We start from the raw sequence: 22,247 nt of genomic DNA on the forward strand, positions 1-22,247 counted from the left end.
TGATTTAAAGGAATAGTAATACCACAGTTAAGAAAAGAAACAAGACAGTATATTGTGGTACAACAAAATACTGGCTTCTGACATGAATCAATACTTTTGACATGATTACTACACATATTTATTTTATTTTTAGCAAATGATTCTTCACAAAAATAAGAAGTTATTATAAATTACAAATCAAACATTTTAAATTAGTGAAGTTTACTTCACTAATCAGTTTAGTAAATATACTTTTAATGTATTCAGAAAAATATTAAATATTACTTGCATTTTCTATTATTTTTTTTACTACAAACAATAAGCTCTTTAAAGAACAGTAATTAATTCAGTTACTGAATCAGGATTCTAAGTTTATTACACAACATAAAAAAATATACAGCAATAACAAACACATTTTGTATATTCTACTTCTCTATTTTACATTTCAATTATATATTTTTGTAAAGTTAAAAAAAAAAATTGAATTACAATTAGCAAAGTATAGCTTTACAAGTAAAATTTGAAGATAATGAGAAACATACCTGTAAAAAAAATAACTACTTACAATGAGTCCAATACTTGAAGAATAATTGAGCACTCTACAACCACTGCATTTACTTAACTCAATAGATTGAATAAAGGAAACTGGACCTAACTTTGAATCCACATTTTTTTGGGATAGATTATTATCTAAAGAAGCTTTACTATTCTCTAAAAATGATATACGTTCTTTTAAAGAGTCTATTAATTTCTGTTGCATATCACAGTTTAATTTAACTCTAGTTAAATCTATTTCTAGTCTTGATTTTTCTTCCTTAACCTGTAAAAAAAAATTAAATTACAAGTAAACATAATGCACAAATTCTTTTTACTTTTTTTTTTTTTGAAAAGATAATGTTTAATGGACCAGCATGAACTAATGAATCAGTTATTTAACACAACGTCCTGGGTAATTCAATGTATTTAAATTACTGTACTGGCAACAATATCCTTCTTCACACCACTTGAAATCAGAGTTAAAGTACACAACTTTAATACCTTTTCTTCAGTGATTCTACATTATCACTGCTTTAAGTGCTCTACATGCTAAACTATATTTTGAAAACAGAGCAGTTAATAAAAAAAAATTAACATAATTATGTCACATAAGACCAGAAAATTACCTTGGAAATCTCTTAATGTTAAATATTAATATTTTACTAGCAAATAACAGTTGTTAGAAAATGGATGTATTCCCCATAATTTATTTCAGTCACTACATTACTACAGATAGTTATACCTATTGTGATATTATTAAAACATGTAAAACATAATTTTAAAAAAAATTTCCACAAGATAATTTCAGTGAAAATTTAAAAACTGCAAACCTGCTGTTTAAGTACAAGGGTTATTTTTTTCAAGGTCCAATCGGTCACGAAATTAAAACCACAGTGAAAATAAAAACTTTTTTATTTCTAACAAGTACTTACATAGTTACGCTATTTCTCTACATAGTCACCACTCCGATTTAGACATTTGTCGTAGCGTGGTACCAACTTTCCAACACCCTCGTCATAGAACAGAGCCGCCTGTGCTTTCAGCCGTGTTCCTATGCTGGTCTGCAGCTCAATGTCTGTGCCAAAATGTTGTCCTCCTAGCCAGCGTTTTATGTGAGCAAGAGGTGAAAATCAGATGGAACCAAGTCCGGGCTGTATGGTGGGTGATCAAACACTTCCCAACGAAAACACTGCAGGAGCTTCTTTGTCACAGCTGCAGTGTGCGGCCATCTCGCACACAGTTTGCGGTACTGAAGTCTCTCACTCACAATGGTGTAGAGAGCTGACCTTGAAATTTCAGGAAACGAATCACTCAATACAGAAATTGTGAACCGACGATTTTCTCGAATTGCCTCATCCACTCGCTCAATGAGATCACCAGTTGACACTCGCTTCCTTCCCTGACCGCCTGCATTATGAACATCTGTACATCCTGCTTTAAAGTTCCTGCACCATTGTCGCACTTTGCTGTCACTCATTGAAGTTTCACCATATACATTACTTATTCATCGATGAATTTCAGCTGCATTACACCACTCAGCCTGAAGAAATCGAATTACCACACGCACTTCACACTTGGCTGGAGATGCTATTGTTGCAGACATGTTTACGTGCTAGCTGCGTTTTCAGAACTAAACGAAGTGACGCCTAAACGGCGTGATTGAAGGCCATACTAGAGATGCTGCACAACACATATGCGCAAAGGTTCATCCGATTTTTGTGGGGGTTTTTATTTTGTGACCGATAGGACCTTGAAAAAAAATAACCCTGTATAACGAAACTGAACAATGATGTCTGAACTGACTGATTACTAAACAATGGAATGACTATTTTACTTTTTTTTTTAAATCCAAATTCACAGAACCGTTTTGATAAATTTTGTATATATGTATATGTATTTCGTATATGTATATAAACAAACAATGAAAAAATACATATAAAAAATCCATATGAACATTATCTCAAATTCAAATCATATGCAATAATGCAATATCTCTACTGCCTTTAAAACACAAAAGAAAAATAAACTAGAATAACTTACCTTATCTAACTCCATTTGTATTCTATCTTTTTCTGAAGTGTCAATTGCTTGTAACCTTCTAGCGTAGATAACTCTAATATCTTTTATGCTAGCTTTTTTATTACACGTTGGACAACGTCTTGCACCACCCATACAACCTGACTGAAATTCAAAACAACTTTAAAAATCAATATATAATGTAAATACTTCATATCATGCAAGATGGGCAACACATAAGAACAACAAGATTGCAAAATTACATTTCAAATATTTTTAAATGTTAATAACTAACTGATCAAATCAGTTTTATGTCTTCTTATTTCAAAAATGTACACAGATTATAATTAAAATCTAACAAGTATAAGCAAAATTCATCCCATAACTTTTAACTACCATTCTGTGAATCGATAAAAACACTTTGAAATTATTCATATTTTACAGTTTAACTTATAACAAAATTCTGCTTGTGTAATTTTTTTTGGTCACCCTATATAATTTATTTGCCCTCACACACCGTAACTGATATTAAAACAACTTTTTCATGCCTAACATGAATGTGTAAAAAAGTATAATAGAACTAGGGAGAAAAATAATAATAAATAAAACATGCTTTTAATTAAACAAGTGTTTGACATATTAAGTATAAGTACTAAATAAACTAGTACTAAATAAACTTCAGCAACTCTAATTCAATGAAGATCAGAGTTATTCCGTTTGTTACTACTATTCCTAACTAATGGTAGTTCACTATTTTATTACATTAGTTAAAATTAGTCACTCTCTTTAGAGAATTTGATATGATTTCTTAATGAACACCACATGTAATCTTTAGGTCAACCAGATCTTTTAGACAAGTAAAATTAAATCCATCCTCAAAAACAGTTAAATAAAAGGAGTAAATAATCCATTTGTCAAATCAGTAAAACAATCATTAACCAAATAATAGTTTTGCTAACACTTACTGTTGCAGCGCATCTTCAGAAAATTACAATTAGAATTTTATAAGTTATATAATAAAATAAAAGGAGCTTATTATAGCATCATTGCATCATTCGCAGTTTAAAAACGAACATTATGAAAAATTTTACATTCCTTCTACTGTAGATAATAATACTATTCTAATTTTTTTTAATCAAATTACTTCAATTTCGATCAGTTCATTGTTGACAAATATGATCAGATGTTTCATAAGATATTACTTGAATTTATGAATGTATTTATACAATTTTTCAGTTTTTTTTTGGATTGGGTTTGTTCTAATGTTAATATACTTCAAAACTGTCAATGTTTTGGATATTGTTATAAAAAACAATAATATTCATCATGTTTGTTTTCAATAAATACATTATATTTTTCTAATTAAATCATATTTTAAATTTTACTTCAATCAACTGCTAAAAAACCTTACAGTCCTTGAATAGCCCATTAACATACTAAGTGAATCCTGCAGTTTGCAGTTTATATAAGTTCTCCTCAGTGATATCAAGACTTTCTTAAATTTCATTTTTGTCTTAGGAAAAAGAAAGAAGACAAAGGAGAGCCAAATTCAAAGGGGATTTAGTCCTCAAAGACCAAACTCATTTGTTAAGTATAAAGTTGCTAAACTTATAGCTAGATTTCATAAGAAAGCTGCCTATTTTATTAAAGTTTAGAACTGAAATAATTAAACAGAAACATCACAACATGGAAATGTATAACTTATAAATGTATAATTTATAACCTCAACTAACTGGATAAAACAAAATTCCTTATAATTTATTGTAAATCAAATAAGAAAAATTACCTTTAACCAACGTTCCACACAGCTGTTTCCAAAAAGATGTCCACATCGAAGGGAGACAAGCCGATGTGGACCAGAATTAGTAAAAACATCGAGACAAACAGAGCATGTCATACCATCATCTCCTTCATCAGCATCATCAGATGATATTCTATTTTTCTTAGCTATAAAATTTAAAAGAATTAATCTATTTCAAAAGATAAAATATACATTACTAACTTACTTGCATTCATAACTATTCAGTAATAAATATGACTTAATTCAAAAACTTCATGAGCATTCTCTTAAGCATTACAAAATTCTATTTCATTAAAAATTTTAAAACCAATTTTATCTCACTTGTTAATTCAATATTGACAGAGATCTTATTATCAATCAGTCATCAACTGGGAATGTAATAAAGTAATAACACTTCAAGTGTTCTGAAGAAAATTAAATTTAATCAGAAATCATATCAGTTGACTTTAATTGATTTTACTAAATCATTTTTTTATTTTAAAATTCCTTGTATTAAACATGATATTTATATGCAGATCATAATAGAGTAGAAAGAAAAAAAATAATGGTCAAATTCACTTTGGATAAACAGTCATTTTTTTTCTTAACGAACTGGTGAGAAAAAATATATTTACTGTATTCTTTATTTAATAAAAATAAAATAAGCTACATGAATATTTAAGTAAAAATTATGATTTCAGTTTTCTCCATTTTTTATTGCATAAAGATATTGGCATAATAAAATATTATTATATAAGTAAATAAAAAATACTCACAGTAAAAATTCTAAGCATTTATTTTTCCATATGAGTAGAATACAATATTGCCTGAATATTATACTCTAATGGAAACTATTGGGTACTAAACCACTGTTGTTAAAATACATAGTTCAGTATAACAAAATTATTCTTATCTTAAATAATAGCCAATTTTACAAATTTATGACTTATTTATTTATTAAATGAGACATAAGTCTTAAAACAATTTTTTTGTGATGTATATCATAAGGTAATATATTTTTACAAGAATAAAGTTGAATGGAATTAATATTTATCTAAAACTGTGTGCAACAGATTGTAGATTATCCTTACAAGAGGACTGAATGTATTCATGGTGAAAAAATTCAAATTGGTATTTTTAAAATTTGTACCAATAGTGTTGATTATAAAAAAAAGGATTTTAACTATTACATGAAAAATGCACATTATAAAACTATTGTATAAAGAAAAAAAACAATAATGCACTTTACTTTTTTTAATAAAAATTATAGGTACAAATTTAAAAAATACCAATTGTTGTAACATACAATGTGCACATTTTCTAATTTACAAAATGTCTTCTTTTCATTGTTATGTTTTATAAAAAACAGAGCCTCTAAATAATTTTATTTTTCTAACTTTGTCTTTGCAGAACACAATAGCAATAATCAATCTACTTTGCTGGCATCTTGCTTTAAGTAGAATTTTCAATGATTATTTTTCCTTCTTTTTAGTTTTTTTTTTTTTTTTTGATACTTTAATAAGTATTTTGGTATTTTAATGATTACAATTTTTAATAAATGACAGCTGTTTTCGATACGCAGTACCTTCCTCAGATGTTACGTACAGAATCTGTACATAAGATACTGTGTACCGTAAAGCTGTTTTTTTTTTGTAAATAAAAATCAAAAACATTGTTTTAATTTTCATTTTGTTATGATGGATTTTCATCAAGTAAAAGCTTCTTCCATCAAAGATTATAATTTTGATAAAAATGTCTTTACAGCAAAAAAAAAAAAAACAAAACAATATCAATTGAACCACAACAAAATAGCAAGCTTAATATAAACTTAATAACTTAAATAATAAGCTTTTTGAATTTCTGTATTCATCATGAGTTATAAAATATTAATAAGTGTAAAATTTGATACTTGTTAAGCCCAACTAAATTAAACTGTTATTACAGTTAAACGAGCTACGAAAATAGCTGTGCCAATTTAAGTAGTTCATAAAGTTTAAAATATAATTCTTTATTGATAAGTGTATGTTAATGTTTAATTTGTAAATATAACATTTTTTTCTTTTTGTTCATGTTTATTAATTAATATTATTGATGTCTAATATTTTAAGATTATTCTCTACATTTGTTACTGTACGATCATATGTAACGAGCCGAATTAATTCCATTTGAAAAACCAAACAGCATAAACCTAAAAGTAATTGTATAGTAGAAGTATACAGTAGTTAATGCCTGTAATTATGCAATTATAATGAATATTTTAAATTGATTATTAATTTACCAAAATATTTATATCCATTTATAAAAGTACCATTTCCAGAATTATTTGTAATAATCATAAACAAATATATATTGCTATAATTATTAGATAAATAAATAATTTACTTTTAAACAAACATTTTTGGAACACCTAAGAGCAAAAAAGAATTTATCAAATGTAGCTGATCACGTCATCATATATGGGCATACAATAACAAACAGGGAGATCTTGAAATATTAATAAACATTTATATTTAAACATTTTAAAATAAAAAAACACTAATGAATAAACAGGTAAATTCAGAACATGATAAAATACTTAATTGTCCCAAGTTTATTTTTAAATAACATTAAATTGAATATCATAAAATTCTATTATTTTTTTTTAACCTTTTTATCAATAATAGAAAGTATAATTATTAATTGTTAGTATATTTAGTTACTTTCAGAATAAAATTACTTAAAGGACACAAAATTTTAATTATATTACTTAAACTTAATATCTGATGTTATAAAAAAAATAATAGAAAATCAGTCATCCAAAATTACATTCCCCCAAAAAAATACTTTGAATAAATCTCAATTGCACTGTATAAGCTTAAATTAACTTTTTTTATAAATCACTGTCTACAGAGCAAAAAAATCACAATGTAGATATTTATACTGGTGCAGTACTGTACAAGGAGGCTAACTAAATTCTGAAAACCATATTAATTTTACAAGGACAAAATCAGCAGACTGCTTCCGGTTAAACCAACACAAAGTAACATAAACATACATTACCCTCCTCCTCCAGCTATATTCAGATTAGAAAAAGGTATAATTTAAAATGGAGAAACTTCACATTTATGAAATTATGGAGATAGGGACATAATATCATAAGAACTCAACTAAGACTTACTGTTCACAATTTGTTTTTTTTTTTTTACTTCTACTGCTGTACAAACCTTTTGGAGTAAGTTCTTTATCTTGTAATTTTCGAATAGTCTTCTGGTGTTCAGGCACCTGTTGAACTGAAGCAATTTCAGATAGTGGTAATCTACGTGAATTTGGAACAACATTTTCAGCTAATGCTGATGATTCTATTATCTGCTCCTGGTTATCATTTTCTTGGACAATCACATTTTGCTGTTCCTCTTGTTGTTCTTGTGGTTGTATAATGTTTACTTCATCATATACAGGTAGTGGAATTATAATATCATCACTTTGTACACTGACTACAACATCAATACTATTCCTTTGCTGTTCTACTTCTACTTCTTCTTCTTCTTCTTGTAGCTCACCATCATCATCCCCTTCATTACCACTTGTTTCACTGTTACCTTCATTATCATCATTAATTGATTCCATTTCTGTATCACTATTTAAATCACTTATTCTTGATGGTGGTATTGGAGCAATATTCCCTCCAGTTCTGCTTCTACTTCTTAATGCCTGTTAAAAAAAAATAACACATATGCAGAGGAAAACAATGTGAAAACAGCTAATGTACAATACTGGTCAACACAATATATTACTCAGATCCAAACCAATGATAGAAATATGACACTTAGTAATTTCAAAAATATTAGTTAAAGCAAATAATATATGTTAAGAACAATTTTTATGCTGTTTTTATATACTACACAAAGAAGTGTATAAACACACGCTTATATCACCAACTCATATTAGATATTCAGTTACTAATTTACAAAATGAAATGTTAGACCATATAGACAAATTAAAACAATCTGTTAAGTAAAATAGCATACAGTTGAATAGAAATAAAAATAAATCTTTTAAAGAAAAACATTTCTCTTTACGATACCTCCTCTTTTCTTTAATATGAATTTAGATGATGTAATCTTAGGAAACTATAATATATTATATGTAGTTGAGTTTGGAAACTCGAGCCGTTCGGACGTGTGTTTGTAGCTCCGCGTTATACTGTGATTTTGGTTGGTTTTTTAAGGATTTTTGATCGGAAAAGTACATAGGATTATAGTGGAAAGGCTAACGGACAAGTATTTAAAATTTTGTGAGATTTGGTCAACGGATTACATTTTTATTACGATTTTTTGGTTACGAAGCCATTTGGCTTATAGAAGAATATAAGTACTGCAGAAGTGTTTTTTGGACAGTTAATTTTTGGTGCCAGGTTCTGGAAGTTAATAAGTTTTCAAGAGGAAGGGTTCAAGAAACGTACGTAAAAGTTTAATGAGATTTGGTGAACTGGAAAATTATTTATAAATATTTAAAATAATTTATAGGTTAAACATTGGTTATAGCTGTAAGATACACAGCTGAAAATGTTCTAAGTCGATTGGCAGGACAATACAGGCCTGCCAATAGAAGTAAACAACAACTTAGAAAATATTTCGTTGTTTGCTGTGAGACAAATGAAAAATTTTTTTCCAAGTCAAACTGCTCAGTTATTAGGGAAACTTCAAACCTTAATAACTTTTGAACGAGTGCGTTTAGAACGAAATCCTTTCGGATCTAGGCGAATCACGAGTTTGTGCATCTTTTGACGCCCAAAAAAATTTTTGCCCAATTTTGGAAATTTTGAACCCCCCTTGTGGGGTCTTAAAGTAATAGGAATTGGGCGAAGAACCCAAAAACACCAAAATAGTTGATATCCATCAACCCCATGGAGGAAGGGATGGAGGCAAGTGCCTCAGGGTCTTCAAGGACCCAGGAAAAGAAAACTTGGAGGATTACAGAGACAAAGAGCGTTAAACGGGCCAGGGCGGGCTCATCCGAGGAGGAGGATGCCCCGCTAACTCTTAAGAATATTGCATGTAGACTGGGACACGCCCTACTACAATTACACCAAGGCCTAGGTAAATCCGGCCCGGCTTTTATGAAAGCGCATGAGCGGGAGTTATCTGAGATTTACAAGGAGCTTCAACTGATAGAGGAGGAAGCGGCTGGTGTTGACACAAATACACAGGGGACACAAACAGATAGACCCCACAGGGAGGACGATATTCTAGAACAAGACCTTACTGATGACCAACTATTAGAGAGACTGCCAAGCAGATGGTCAGCCTGGGCGATGAACAGGCTTACCCAGGTGACCAACTTAACGCCTGGGGAGGACAGCTGCCACTATGTTAACTTGACCAAGACGAGACCCGGCAGCTAGTTTCATGGCACCAAACCAGGGGCCATGATCATCCAGGACTCCACCGTGTTGGAGGATAACTGTGTTACCTCGAGGGGTACATGGTACACGGTGGTGTACAGCACCGAAGAAGGAGAAAAGGCAGCCGCAGCGCAAGTGATTAAGGCCATGAGGAGGGTCGTCAGTAAACCCGAGGAAGTGGTATTCGTCATACCGCCTGGACCGGAGGGTATATTTATAAGGAAAATAGTTATTTACCTGTCATGGGAGAAAAAAATCGCCTCCAAAAAGGATCCTTCCTAATTTGAGGGATCAAACACGAGCTTGAGGGATCAATCGGCTTCTGTGCGTAGGGCCGCCCCACCGGTGACGGAGAGTAAGACAGTGGTGGTGAGAGCACCTGGGAAGTTGTATGCTGACCTCTTAAAAACAGTCAAGGACAGAGTCTCCAGGGAGGAAGCAGGAGAAGTCCTCTCAATTAGAAAAGGCCGCAACCAGGAAATGGAGGTCCGAATCCAAGGAACCAAAAAGGCCGGCGAATTTACTAATATGTTAAGAGACCGAGCGGCAGATCTACAGGTGGATCTTCGTATGAGAGGCTATAGAAGAACCGTGGTGCATATTAAAGATCTGGAGTATGACACCATGGAAAACGAAATAAAGGAGGCGCTAGACAAGGTCCTTGGCAAAGAGGAAAGCTATAGAATAACATCTCTAAGAGGTGCATATGGAGAAACAAAAAATGCTACGGTCATCACTACTCACAGAGGGGCGACCAAGCTGGTTGCCTCCAGGCTTCGGGTGGGTTGGGTCCACTGTCGTATATCAGAACAGAAAATGAGTGCTGCTATCGATGCTGGGCTACTGGGCACGGTAGCAGGAATTGCAAGGGTCATGACCGTGGTAGCTTATGCTACAACTGTGGCGGAGCGGGGCAACTTATTCGAGGGTGTCGAGAGGCCACTAGGTGCCTAGACTGTAAGAGCTCGACGCACAGGACCGGCAGCTCCGATTGTTGTAAGAAATGTTAAGGATCCTGTTATCGAATCACAACCGCAGTCTCCTCGCCAATTATCTGGTGGAGGAGATTGCCAACCGTGGGTGTTTTGATTTTATTGTGGCTACCGAGCCAAATGTCCTCGCGGCCGCTCACTCGCGGTGGGTGTCTGATATGGCGGGGGACGTCGCGGTGAAGCGAGCAACAGGCAGTAGGGACTTTAGTCTGTATCACAGAGCACAGGGTGTGGTAGCCGTGGGACTGGAAGAGCATATTATGTACGGTGTCTACATTAGCCCTAATGTGTCCGTTGAAGAGTACCAATATCGGATGACACAGTTGCAACACTTGGTTATGCAGTCCCCCAAGAGAGCTATTATTTTGGGGGACTTCAACTGTAGGACTGTGGCGGCGGGCGCTGGGACCACGAATAACAGAGGAAGTGTCCTGGAGGACTTCCTTACAGCTACCGGTACCACATGCCTGAACGACGCAACTCCGACTTATCGAGCGAGGGGCCATGAATCCAACCTCGATCTGGTGATTGTGGATGGGAGAATGGTCACTGATAGAACCGAATTCAGAGTTTTGGAAGAAGAGACCGGGAGTGATCACCTTGCGGTCTCCTTGAAACACGTCTGTTCGGCGACCCCTGCTGTACGGAACCCGGCAAGAAGACTCACTAGCAGACAGGTGAACATAATTGTGGAGAGAGCGGCACGCAAAATCTCCGACGGCAGAAGGTTGGATCCGGAGGTCCTCCAAGAAATAATCTCAAACAAAATTTCTAGCATACCGGAAACGGAGCATAGACACCCTATGTACTGGTGGAACTAGGAGATCGCCGAACAAAGAATCATACATCAGCGAAATAAACGAACGGCCCAAAGATTAAGAGCTAGACAGGAATCTGAGGCTCAGATTGAACAAACTATGGAGGCCTATAGGACGGCTCGGAAAACGTTGAACTACCTGATTAAGAACGCCAAGAGATCTAAGTGGAGGGAACTGTGTGGTGAGCTCGATGCTGACCCGTGGGGGCGAGCCTTCCAAATAGTAATGAAGCGATTGGGGAGGCGAGTGCCTGCGCTGAATGAGGACGACACGGCGCGCCATATGTCCGTACTTTTCCCACGGGAGGAGGAGATAAGACGGAAGGCAGTCTTGTGCGAACGTGGCAGGTTCGCACAGGATGAGGTGATTGCCGCAATTAACAAGTTAAATAACAAGAAGAGTCCGGGCCCGGATGGAGTTCCGGCAGCGGTCATTAAAGGCCTGGCTAGAATAGTACCGTGGGAGATGACGGACATTTTGAGCTATGGGCTGCAACACCGCACTTTCCCTCAATGCTGGAAGGAGGCCAGAACGGTTTTTCTTCCCAAACCGAATACAAGCCCAGGCGTTTGCGAGTACCGTCCTATCAGCCTCATAAATAATATGGGTAAGGCTGCTGAGAGGCTTCTTGCTACCAGGATCCAAGAGGAGCTGGACCTAAGCGGAAGCCTACATTTGGAGTTATATTGATTCCGTAAGAGCCGTTCTACACTGGATGCGATAAACAGGGTGGTTAGCTGGGCGGCGGAGGTACGGAGCGGTACTTGGAGGACCAGAAGGATCCCATTGATGGTCCAGTTAGATATCAAAAATGCGTTTGGCTCGGTACCGTGGACGGCCATTGTAGCGGCGCTCAGAGAAATGAATGTTAGTGACCACTTGCTAAACCAGGTTGACTGCTACCTGTCTGATAAATGGACGGAGGTTCGCACTTTGGAGGAGGTGGTGAGATTTCCGGTCTTCGGTGGAGTTCCCCAGGGGTCTGTGTTAGGCACGTTGCTATGGAACATCTTTTACGACCGGTTGCTCCGGTTGCCTTATCCGGAAGGAGTCAGCGTAGTCACTTACGCTTTAGATATTGCACTATTGGTGGAAGATAAGGAAATTGGTGATGCAGAGGATAAAGCAAATAGCTCCCTCCAACTCATAGACAACTGGCTAATAAACAACAACATGTAGGTGTCCCCGGCAAAAAGCAAGTGTATCCTCTTCACGGGTAGGAGAATACTGCGCGGCGTTCGGGTCGTGATCTGTGGAGAGGTTATAACTGAGGTCAAGGATACAAAATACCTAGGGGTGATAATAGATAAAAATCTCAAGTTTGGTGGGCATATAGAAAAGTGTGCAAAAAAGTAGGGCTCACCATAAAAGCCATCAGGAGATTATTCGTGGAACACACAGTACCGGGGGCCTCCAAACGGAAACTGATTGCGTCGGCGGCGGTGTCTGCGGCGTTATACGCGGCGCCGGTTTCGGCTGATGCAATCAGGATACAAAGAAACAAGGATAAACTGCGAAGAATGCACAGAATGGCATTATTGGGAGTGGTAGCAGGGTATCGTACCCTGTCATATGAAGCTATATGAGTGCTTGCGTCGGTCCCGCCGATAGAACTTCAGATCAAGAGCAGGAAAGTGAGAGCGGAAGGGTGTAATAGAGCTGAGACCGAGGCGATGACCCGACAGTGGTGGAAGAAAGTATGGGCAGAGACTAACGCTGCGGCCTGGACCAGAAGGTTAATAAGTGATTTGGACGCATGGCTGGATCGCCAACATGGCGAGGTGAACTTTCACATACCACAGATGATGTCGGGTCATGGATGTTTTGGTTACTATTTAAAAATATTCGGCAAGAGAGACACACCCAACTGCGACTACTGCCAGGAGGTGGACGACGCAGAGCATACGATGTTCGAATGCCGGAGATGGGCACAATACAGACAATTCATAGCAGTCAATAACCTGAACGCGAATAACATAGTAGAGTGGTTGCTAAGGAGGGAGCAGAACTGGAATGTTTTTAACAACTTCGCCGGTACGGTTCTTCGCACTAAGGAAGAGGAGGCGCGATGAAGGAATCGTTAGATTCAATTGTAAATAGGGATAGGTGGACAGCCCCGTCTCTAAGAGCCTGTATGCCCTGGCGTGCAGGTTTCGGTGAGGGGACAGGGACTCGGGAAGATTTCACGGGGATAAAATTAAAAGACCTAAACATGGCCGGTGTGGCTGGTTTTGGGGGTGCGCGCGCTCCTTGTGCTGGTCGCACCAGTTTGAGGCAAATGGCATAAAGACCGAGACCCGGTTTCTGTCAGCGGGGGTGGGGAATGGCATAGCCGGGCTTTGCCCTCGTCGGCGGGAATTAGAGGCAGGCAAGAAAAGATCTAGTACCGGGGCGGTTGACCTGCTGTGCCGGGTGTAAAACCGGTGGGCGGGAAGACCGCCTTAGAGTCAAAAGACACGTCTCTGGGCCGAGTATACTTAATTGGATGTCCAGCCCAGGGATGTAGGGGAAAAAAAATATATATATATATATTATATGTGTGACACAAGATAAAGCATTAAATATAAACCACGGTATTACTTTTAATAAGGGCAAACAAACCAATCATACATAATCTGCATGCATCATATGATAAATTTCTAAGATAATCAGTCCTTTCTTAACACTATAATGGATTGAGATAAGGTATTTAACCATTTTATGTGATCACAACCAAGTTAAAGTTGAATCTTATTAATGTTTCAAAATAAACTCATTTGGTAGAACAGGATTCATCTACTAACATTACTCACCGTAAGAAAAACAAGATTTCTAAAATATATTTAGTATAAATTCTATAACATAACTATTACACTATATAGAAATATTAATGGTGTTTATTACTGGCTGTCTCATACGATATATACTTAATACTTTACTTACATAGTGAACATGTACTTAATACTTTTAAGAGTAACAATGTTCTTATAAGGCTTGTACTACACTGAGCTCTTTCTTTTACTCTCAGATCTAAAATTAATTCCACTTCCACATTCTCAGAACAAGCTTCTGTGGTGAATGAATTCATGAAAAAAAAAAAATGGCTAATTTTTGCCAATGTTATACATATAACATTTTTAATTGACTTCCATTAAAAAAGTTAAAAGTGATTCAATTAAATGAAAAAGACTGAAATTATAGGATTTGCTTCAGTAGTCGTACTGTAAATTTATACACATACTAGGTGGAAGATATTTTTTAACCAAAAAAATTGCACTCAAAACACTGATGATTTGAAGGTACATTTGATTTTTGTATTACAGTGTTGTCTTGTCAATGTTTTAGGCACGTAATAACAGGTTTTCAGCAAATATTTCATTGCATTAGCTCAAATACTTTTGGAGATGGAATAGAATATTAATTTATTTTTAAAACACGGTTAAAAAACCTGTTTTTCAGACTAAAATGTTTTCTCTCTTGAAATTGGCTAACCCTCTAGCTATGAAATTTTTACAGCAGCTTTGTTATGGCATAATGATCATAAAATAATAATACAACTTTTTTCAGGAAATTCCATGGTAAAACTGGACATTTTTATTTCACGATAACTCCTGATTGGCAACACTTATATTTGTTCTAACTGTATAGTTTTCTCTGCCTTGTTTGTGATGGATCAGCTACACACAAAATCTCTAAAGTGACAGTTTTGTTGTGTCAGACCACTGTTTATAACTTTGCTACACTTTTTACTGTTTTGTGAAAGTAAAATCTGTGGAAATATGGCGATTAACTGTACCTTAAGGTACCAAGTGACAAATTATCAGTATGCACAAGTGCGGTAATTTATACCAATCAATCACATTCTAATAATATTAATGTGTCTAAAATTTGTGTTGACATTTTAAAACAGTTTAAGGTAGCTAGGAAACATTTCTGAAGCTCTGCAAAGTGGCAGATTGTGCAAAACCTTGTCGGGATCAAAAGCTTTTAATTTTGAGTGGTAAAAACCAAAATGCAAATTGTAGTGATTTATTGACTGTTATGAAGGAAGATGACAGAGAACTCAATATTTGTGTGTCTACTGTTCTTCAAGGCTTCTGGAAGTAGGTATGAACTCTTTCTATGCCCTATGCACTCTGTAAACCCTTGCTAAATGTTCTGACTAAAATGCAATGCAAAATTTGGTGTAAGGCTTGACCTGGTTGGTTAAAGCAGACTAGGAGGTATGTTATTTTCTCAGATGAAAGCCAGTTTGAACTATTTCCTAGCCATGAAATCAGAGTCACGTACAGAGACTGAAAACGTTTTGCCTGATTATGTCACTCTGGCAGTTCAGGCGATGGCTAAGATGTGATGATGTGGAGTTCCATCACATCTAAGGGTCCAGGGGAGCTTTCTTTTGCTGAAGGGACTATTGAATAATGTAAAATACTGCAAACAATGGAGGAAGTTATGCTACAGATGGTTAAAAAATTGCTTGGTGAAAACTTTACTATCAAGACTGTACCCCATGATTTTCTAAGCAAAATGGTGAAGTTCTTCAATGGCCAGCAAGGATCCCAGACCTAAATCCCATTCAAAATATATGGAACATGTTGGCTCAACATCTAGTCAAACAAAAGCCTAAGAATAAGACCAAGCGAAAGTTTATGTTGGCACAACATTACTAAGGATGAGTGCCTAAAACTTATCGACTTCATGCTGAAGAAGATGAAAGAGTGCTGCAAGGTTAAGGGAGACCACATTAAATACTGAACCATGTAATGTATGTAGATTACATAATTTTCTTATTATGTATCATTAAAAATACTTTCTTTCAAAAGTTTTTTTTTTTTTTTTAGGTCTGTCCCAAAACTTTCTGGCAACACTGTATCATCATTTGGTAATGCGTTGTTACAACATAATAACATAAAGCCAGCCATCATTCTGATATTCAAAGTATTTTTACACAAAAATTTTAAAAAAATTAGTTGGAAAATTTATCGTAAAAAATAATACATATTCCCATATTATGAGAAGCCTAACTGAAGTTTGTTAGCAGTTTCTTTATGTTATTTCTCTGCATTCTTTTTTATCAAAACACAGTAAAGAAATAATACATTCAAGCATTCCAGTGACCTTTAGCTCATATTTGATAGCAGTCTCTTGACATTGTCACTATGCATTCCTTTTCTTATTTTTAAAAGTCACTAGTTATTTATTCATTTTTACATTTCTTGTACGGCTATTTTTCATGCAGATACGGTTTTTTGTGATCTACCCAAATTTTTAATTAAAGGTAAAAGAAAATCACATACACACTTAAAAAACTGCACCAAAAACAGAAGAATATTTTTTTTTTAATTCCTTTAAATCATGACAACTATGAAGCCAGCACAAAATTACAGATTAATAATTGGTGATGGTTATTTATTATACCAATCTGCCACTAACTTCTACAAAAGCCGAAATATAACAACTGAAACACAATTTTTCTATTATAAATAGGAGTAATGACTAATCAAATCTTTAACTTAATATATGACACGAATGCTATATTTAGCAGTTCCCATATTCATAAGCATAATGAAGAGTAGTTACAATATTGTAATATGTATAAATTCCATATTATACAAAGTGTGATAAAAAAACAAAAACAATTTTTACTTATGTCAGCTAATGATTGTTCTGCAATGTTGCTTTAGTTGAAAATTCAATACTTTTGAAACAAATTTTGTTGTTTGTTATTCATTTCATACCCAAAATTTCACTCAAAATTGTTTTTCACACAAGCCATAAGATATTCTCACCTCTTCATCATCTTCTCTAATAGTTATTAGACAATTAATGATTAAAATGTTTATTTTATCAGTTGCTGATATGTTAGGACAACCAACCTTTTCTTTTTTTTTTTTGAGATGACAAGCATCAACTCCTTTTGTAGTGTACGAAAATGCCATGCCTGACCAAGATTCGAACCAAAGACTTCTGGATGAAAGGCTAAGATGCTATCATTATGCCACTCCAACCCCTTTGTCATCTTCAACGTCTTTTAAATGCAGAATTTATACAAAGTCATTATTCCTTCATCATTCCTAATACAAAACTTAAAAAGAAAGCTAGGAACACTTACCTTTATTGTTTTCATATATCACTACACCTTCAGCCAACATAATTAAAATAATTTATCCTAACTCTAAAAATGTTTATTTTTATTATAACAAATCATTTCCAAACTCCTTACAAAAGAAACTTGCATGGATGTACTGCACATACCTGAACTATTAAATTTATGAGGACTACTCAGAAATTACCCCCAATCCCTGGTATCACGTGAAGGAGTTAGAGTAGCCATTCTTACTTTTTTCAGTTGATAGCCTGGTTCATTGCAGTCCTGGTAGTGTTAATGGAAATATTGCTCATTAGTTTGTTTCTGTAAAACTCTTGTTCAAAATGGCTGCTGTCATAGAAAATTCTGCTGACTGTGAAGTGCGGGCCTCATCAGTTAACATCACTGACAATACAGAAATAAATAACAATACGGGAATAACATGATTGACAATACAGTAAGACAACGACAATGACATGATGCCGCATGCTTTTGGTAGACTGAACAAATTTTCATGATAATGAAAGAAGTGAGCAACCCTCAACTGTCACAGGTGTACTTGTTGCAAGTGTCAAAGTGAAAATTGTCGATTCATGACAGCTGAATTATACAAATTTATTCCTCACATATCGTAATCAGTGCTATATGAAATCATAATCAATAGGCTAGGCTTCCACAAATTTTGTGCTTGCTGGGCATTGTTTTTCTTCATGACAGTGCTTGTCCACATACTGCAATATGCACTCAACACCAAATAGACAGTTTCAAATGGGAGTTGTTTAACCACCCTCTATGCAGCCCTGATTTGGCTCCTAGTGTTGTTAGGACATCCAACCCTTTTTTTCTTCTCTTTTTTTGAGATGACAAGCACCGACTCTTTAGTCATTTTGCTCTATGAAAATGGAAATTTGTAGCTATGAAAAATGCCATGCCTGACCAGGATCTGAACCAAGAATTTCCGAATGAGAGGCTGAGACACAACCAGTTTGCCACTCCAACCCTTTTGTCATCTTCAATGTCTTTTAAATACAGAATTTAAATAACTGGTTATTCTTTGATCACGCCTTGTATACGTTTATTAATATATAACTTTAAATAATGTTTTTAACTTAACGTGCAATTACAGTAATGTTTTCCTGACAACAACCTTTTCCTAAAAATAAAGAAATGGTTAGTAACACAGTTTTTTTGAAAATGACGAATAGAAAAACTATGTTACTACCTGGTTTAATTCACAGGCGGCAGAGTTTTATGACACAGATATTCAAAAACTTGTTTACAAATATGACAATTACCTTAATTTGGGACAGCAATTAGGAATAAAAATAGACAAAGGATGTAGCTGTAAGATGTATATAATTTACCTTTTCATCAATTGGTGTTTTTTTTTAATAACCAGTCAAGGGTTACTTTCCAAATAGTCCTTACTCCTTAAATCATCTTATTAACTTAAATACAATGAACAGTAGTCCTTTTGTAAAATTAAGTTATTAATAAGTATGTTTAAAAAAATATTGCTTAAATTACAAGTAGGGCTATAATGACAAACAACAAAAAAACATGATTTTTAAAAAAGAAGGAATTTAAGCAAGATGAGGAGTTATTACAAACATTTGGTATTACTAAGATGAAAAGAGTTATTGATATTGTAAGAACAGTTAAAGTTATTTAAATCAAGGAAAATTTAATGATATAGTCATATCATAAAAAAAGAAAATAATGTCTAACTTTTTAAAAAACATATAACACAAGTAGATCAAGACAATGACATTTAAAGATTAAGTGATAATAAAATTGAAAAAAAAAATCTGAGTTGGAAAAACTTATTTGGAACCAGTAACCCCTCTTAGAAATAAAAAAGTTACAAAGATTAACTATTGATAGTTAAATCAATAGTGAATAAAAAAAAGAAGCATTAAAAATAAGTAAATTTACATAATTGTGATGTTCTCCATTTCTCTCTATATCATCAACAGGTCTGTCTTCATCATCAGACCTCTCGGAATATGTGTCAACAGACATATCTAAAATAAAAAAAATTATTAAGAACTTTCATAGAATAAAAGCACTTAAAAACACATACAGAAACATGCTTAATAAATATAATACAAATAATTTTAATTTACAAATCCCAGTTATTCAAACTAGTTGATAAAAAAATTACTAGGTCAATCAAGTATAAACCAGACTTTTATTTTTAAAGTTTAGTAGTAGAGAATAAAAATACAAAACATACCTATTTCTTTTCTAAATAATTTCTAGGGTTCTATCCATTTTTTCCCAACTTGTGGAGAGCTTGTGAACCCCTTCTTCATAAAAGTTTGAGGATGTGCCATGAGCCAATTGCAAACAAAGTCCTATACTTCACTGTTGCTGTGAAATTTGGACTGTATGGGGAATGTTTTAAGGATTCTCAATAAATTTCTTCCAGTTTATCCCAAAAGCTGACGGGTGCATGGGGTTGAGTGTAATTCTGAAGGAGAATCACATCTCTGATTGGCTGTCAGCACCATTTGTTCCTGTAGGAACTCATTTCACTTTGTCTAAGAGTGGCAGTAGTAGTAGCATTAAAAGTGGAACATTCGTGAAAAATATCAACTGGCAAATACATCTTTATACAAAATTTGGTGGGAAAACTTTTCCAACTGAGATGCATTTTTGTCTTTCACAGAATATAAAGATTAAGCGATAAGATCAATGCAAGGTTTGACAGAGGGTTTACAGAGCAAGGCTCTCTTTTACTCTTATCCCACTCCATACTCACTGATTTTGACTCAGGATTTTGACTCAGGACAGTGAGAACCTGTATAACATTTCTCTCATCAAAATCAAATCAGGAGCCTTTGGCAAATTTTCTGTTGAGCCTGATTCTGATTTTGGGTCAAGAATATTGGAACCCAAGGTATGTTACAAAGTACCTTGGGTTCCAATATTCTCCTACTCCTTTGTTACAAAGGAGTAGGCACTTTTATGACTGATACCCACTTCTGAACCAGTTTCATCAACAGAACAAAGCCAATTATCTTCAATGAGGAAACAGATCATCAACCCACTATTGTCATCTGTCACACTTTTCAACACCTATTGCACATCTCATTTTCTAGAGCTTCAAACCCTCCTTTATATTTGCTGGCCCAATCATAGACTTGAGAAATGCAAGTACAGAGGCAGCCGGAACATTCATTGCTACCTCACATCTCAATTTTCCATATCTATTCATGCCAGCCCACTCATCTTTCTGCATGAACAATGAAAGACAATAGTCAGATTTATAACCGATTGACTCTTATATCTTGCCATTCATAAATGACAAGAGACTGAGACTTCGACACTTTTTCTTAAAATGTTAAAAATCTGTTTTATATTCAGATATGATTCATCCAAGATTCAGGATTTCCTTGCTGCAGGAGTGGGTTATGTAGAATGTACATAAACTGATATATAGTTTTTTCTACTAATGAATTTCCAAAACACTTTTCAGCATGAGCACACAGACATTCACACATTTTTTTTAGGTTTATGGAGTATAATCTGTTTTAATCCTATACAGAAATTTAGATATAACTAGGCAAGGTTTTGAGTAGGTATTCAAAACATTGAAATGAATCTATGGTGATAGGTCTGATAAAAATGGCAACATTTTGATATGAAACAAGTGTAAAACATTTTAAAAGTGCTAAAACTAATAATTTAACATGCAGTAAACTTAAAATACTTCTACGATATTATTCACAAGAAAACTCTGTTTAAGAATGAGGTGTCATGCTTGAGAAGCAAGTGTTGCACTATTCATACTAGTCGCCTCTATTATTACTAGAAAGGACATATTATTTACTAACAACAATATTAAAATTCTTTTGATGGTATAAATTTTATGATACAATGTTCTAGGCCAATAATCCCAGATTTTTGTTATTAAGATTAAGTAAAAATATGCAATAAAATGGGCGAATAATATACATTGCATGAAAATCTATAATTTATTCCGATTATTATTGCACTATGTTGAAAATATCTTAAAATCTATTAAGATCATATCCTGTCAATAAAATCTATTTTTTTTTTTATCAATGGCATTTTACCAATTTAAATCTTTGCCGTAATTTTATGGTAAGAATAATTTAACAAAAGTATACAAACTTTTATTATCCAAATCATGTTAAAAATCCAAGTGAACAAAACTATACTACAATTTTTTATTAAATTTTCATTCAAACTGGCCTCTGTAACAAAATACAAACACCAGCAGGTACCCATTTAAGTTTAGAATAATTATAAATGGTACAATGGAACTCTGTATATATTACACAGCTGACAAATAAGATTGCACAAGAAGTTCCATATATGCTACGCAGGTAGAATGAGCATGTTAAAATAAGACGGGGTAAACAAATAGGATTTTTAAAATAATAATAACTTTGCTATCATAGTTTGATGAAAAGACATACACAACAAATTGTGGCTCCAGAATTTTTTTGAAGGTAAATATCCTATCAGAGCTAGAAATAGGTGAATTTTATAATTTTGTAAATTCAGATTTCGTAAATTACAAACATAATTTAGAAGAAAATGTTAACAATTTAGAAAGTAATATTAAGATGTGCATATTTTCTTAGTAGCAGATTAAAATATGCAATTTGGGAAATGTACAAAATTTTGTTGAGAATTAAAAAAT

General features: G+C 34.0%; 1 protein-coding gene across 3 annotated transcripts in view; it reads right to left on the reverse strand.

Annotated features, from left to right (window-relative positions):
* The window catches only part of mus302 (mutagen-sensitive 302), a 46,188-nt gene that overhangs the window by 20,224 nt on the left and 3,717 nt on the right, over positions 1-22,247 (reverse strand). For 2 of the 3 annotated variants that reach the window (XM_075372559.1, XM_075372558.1), the window contains exons 3-7: positions 19,508-19,596; positions 7,516-8,002; positions 4,319-4,479; positions 2,557-2,697; positions 545-799 (exon numbers count right to left, since the gene is read on the reverse strand). In XM_075372559.1, the coding sequence (XP_075228674.1) occupies positions 545-799; positions 2,557-2,697; positions 4,319-4,479; positions 7,516-8,002; positions 19,508-19,596 (1,133 nt within the window). The remainder of the gene's footprint in view (positions 1-544; positions 800-2,556; positions 2,698-4,318; positions 4,480-7,515; positions 8,003-19,507; positions 19,597-22,247) is intronic. The other variant, XM_075372560.1, reaches the window with a different exon arrangement.

Source organism: Lycorma delicatula, chromosome 8 (genome assembly GCF_047948215.1).
Source record: "Lycorma delicatula isolate Av1 chromosome 8, ASM4794821v1, whole genome shotgun sequence".
NCBI classification, from domain to species: Eukaryota; Metazoa; Arthropoda; class Insecta; order Hemiptera; family Fulgoridae; genus Lycorma; species Lycorma delicatula.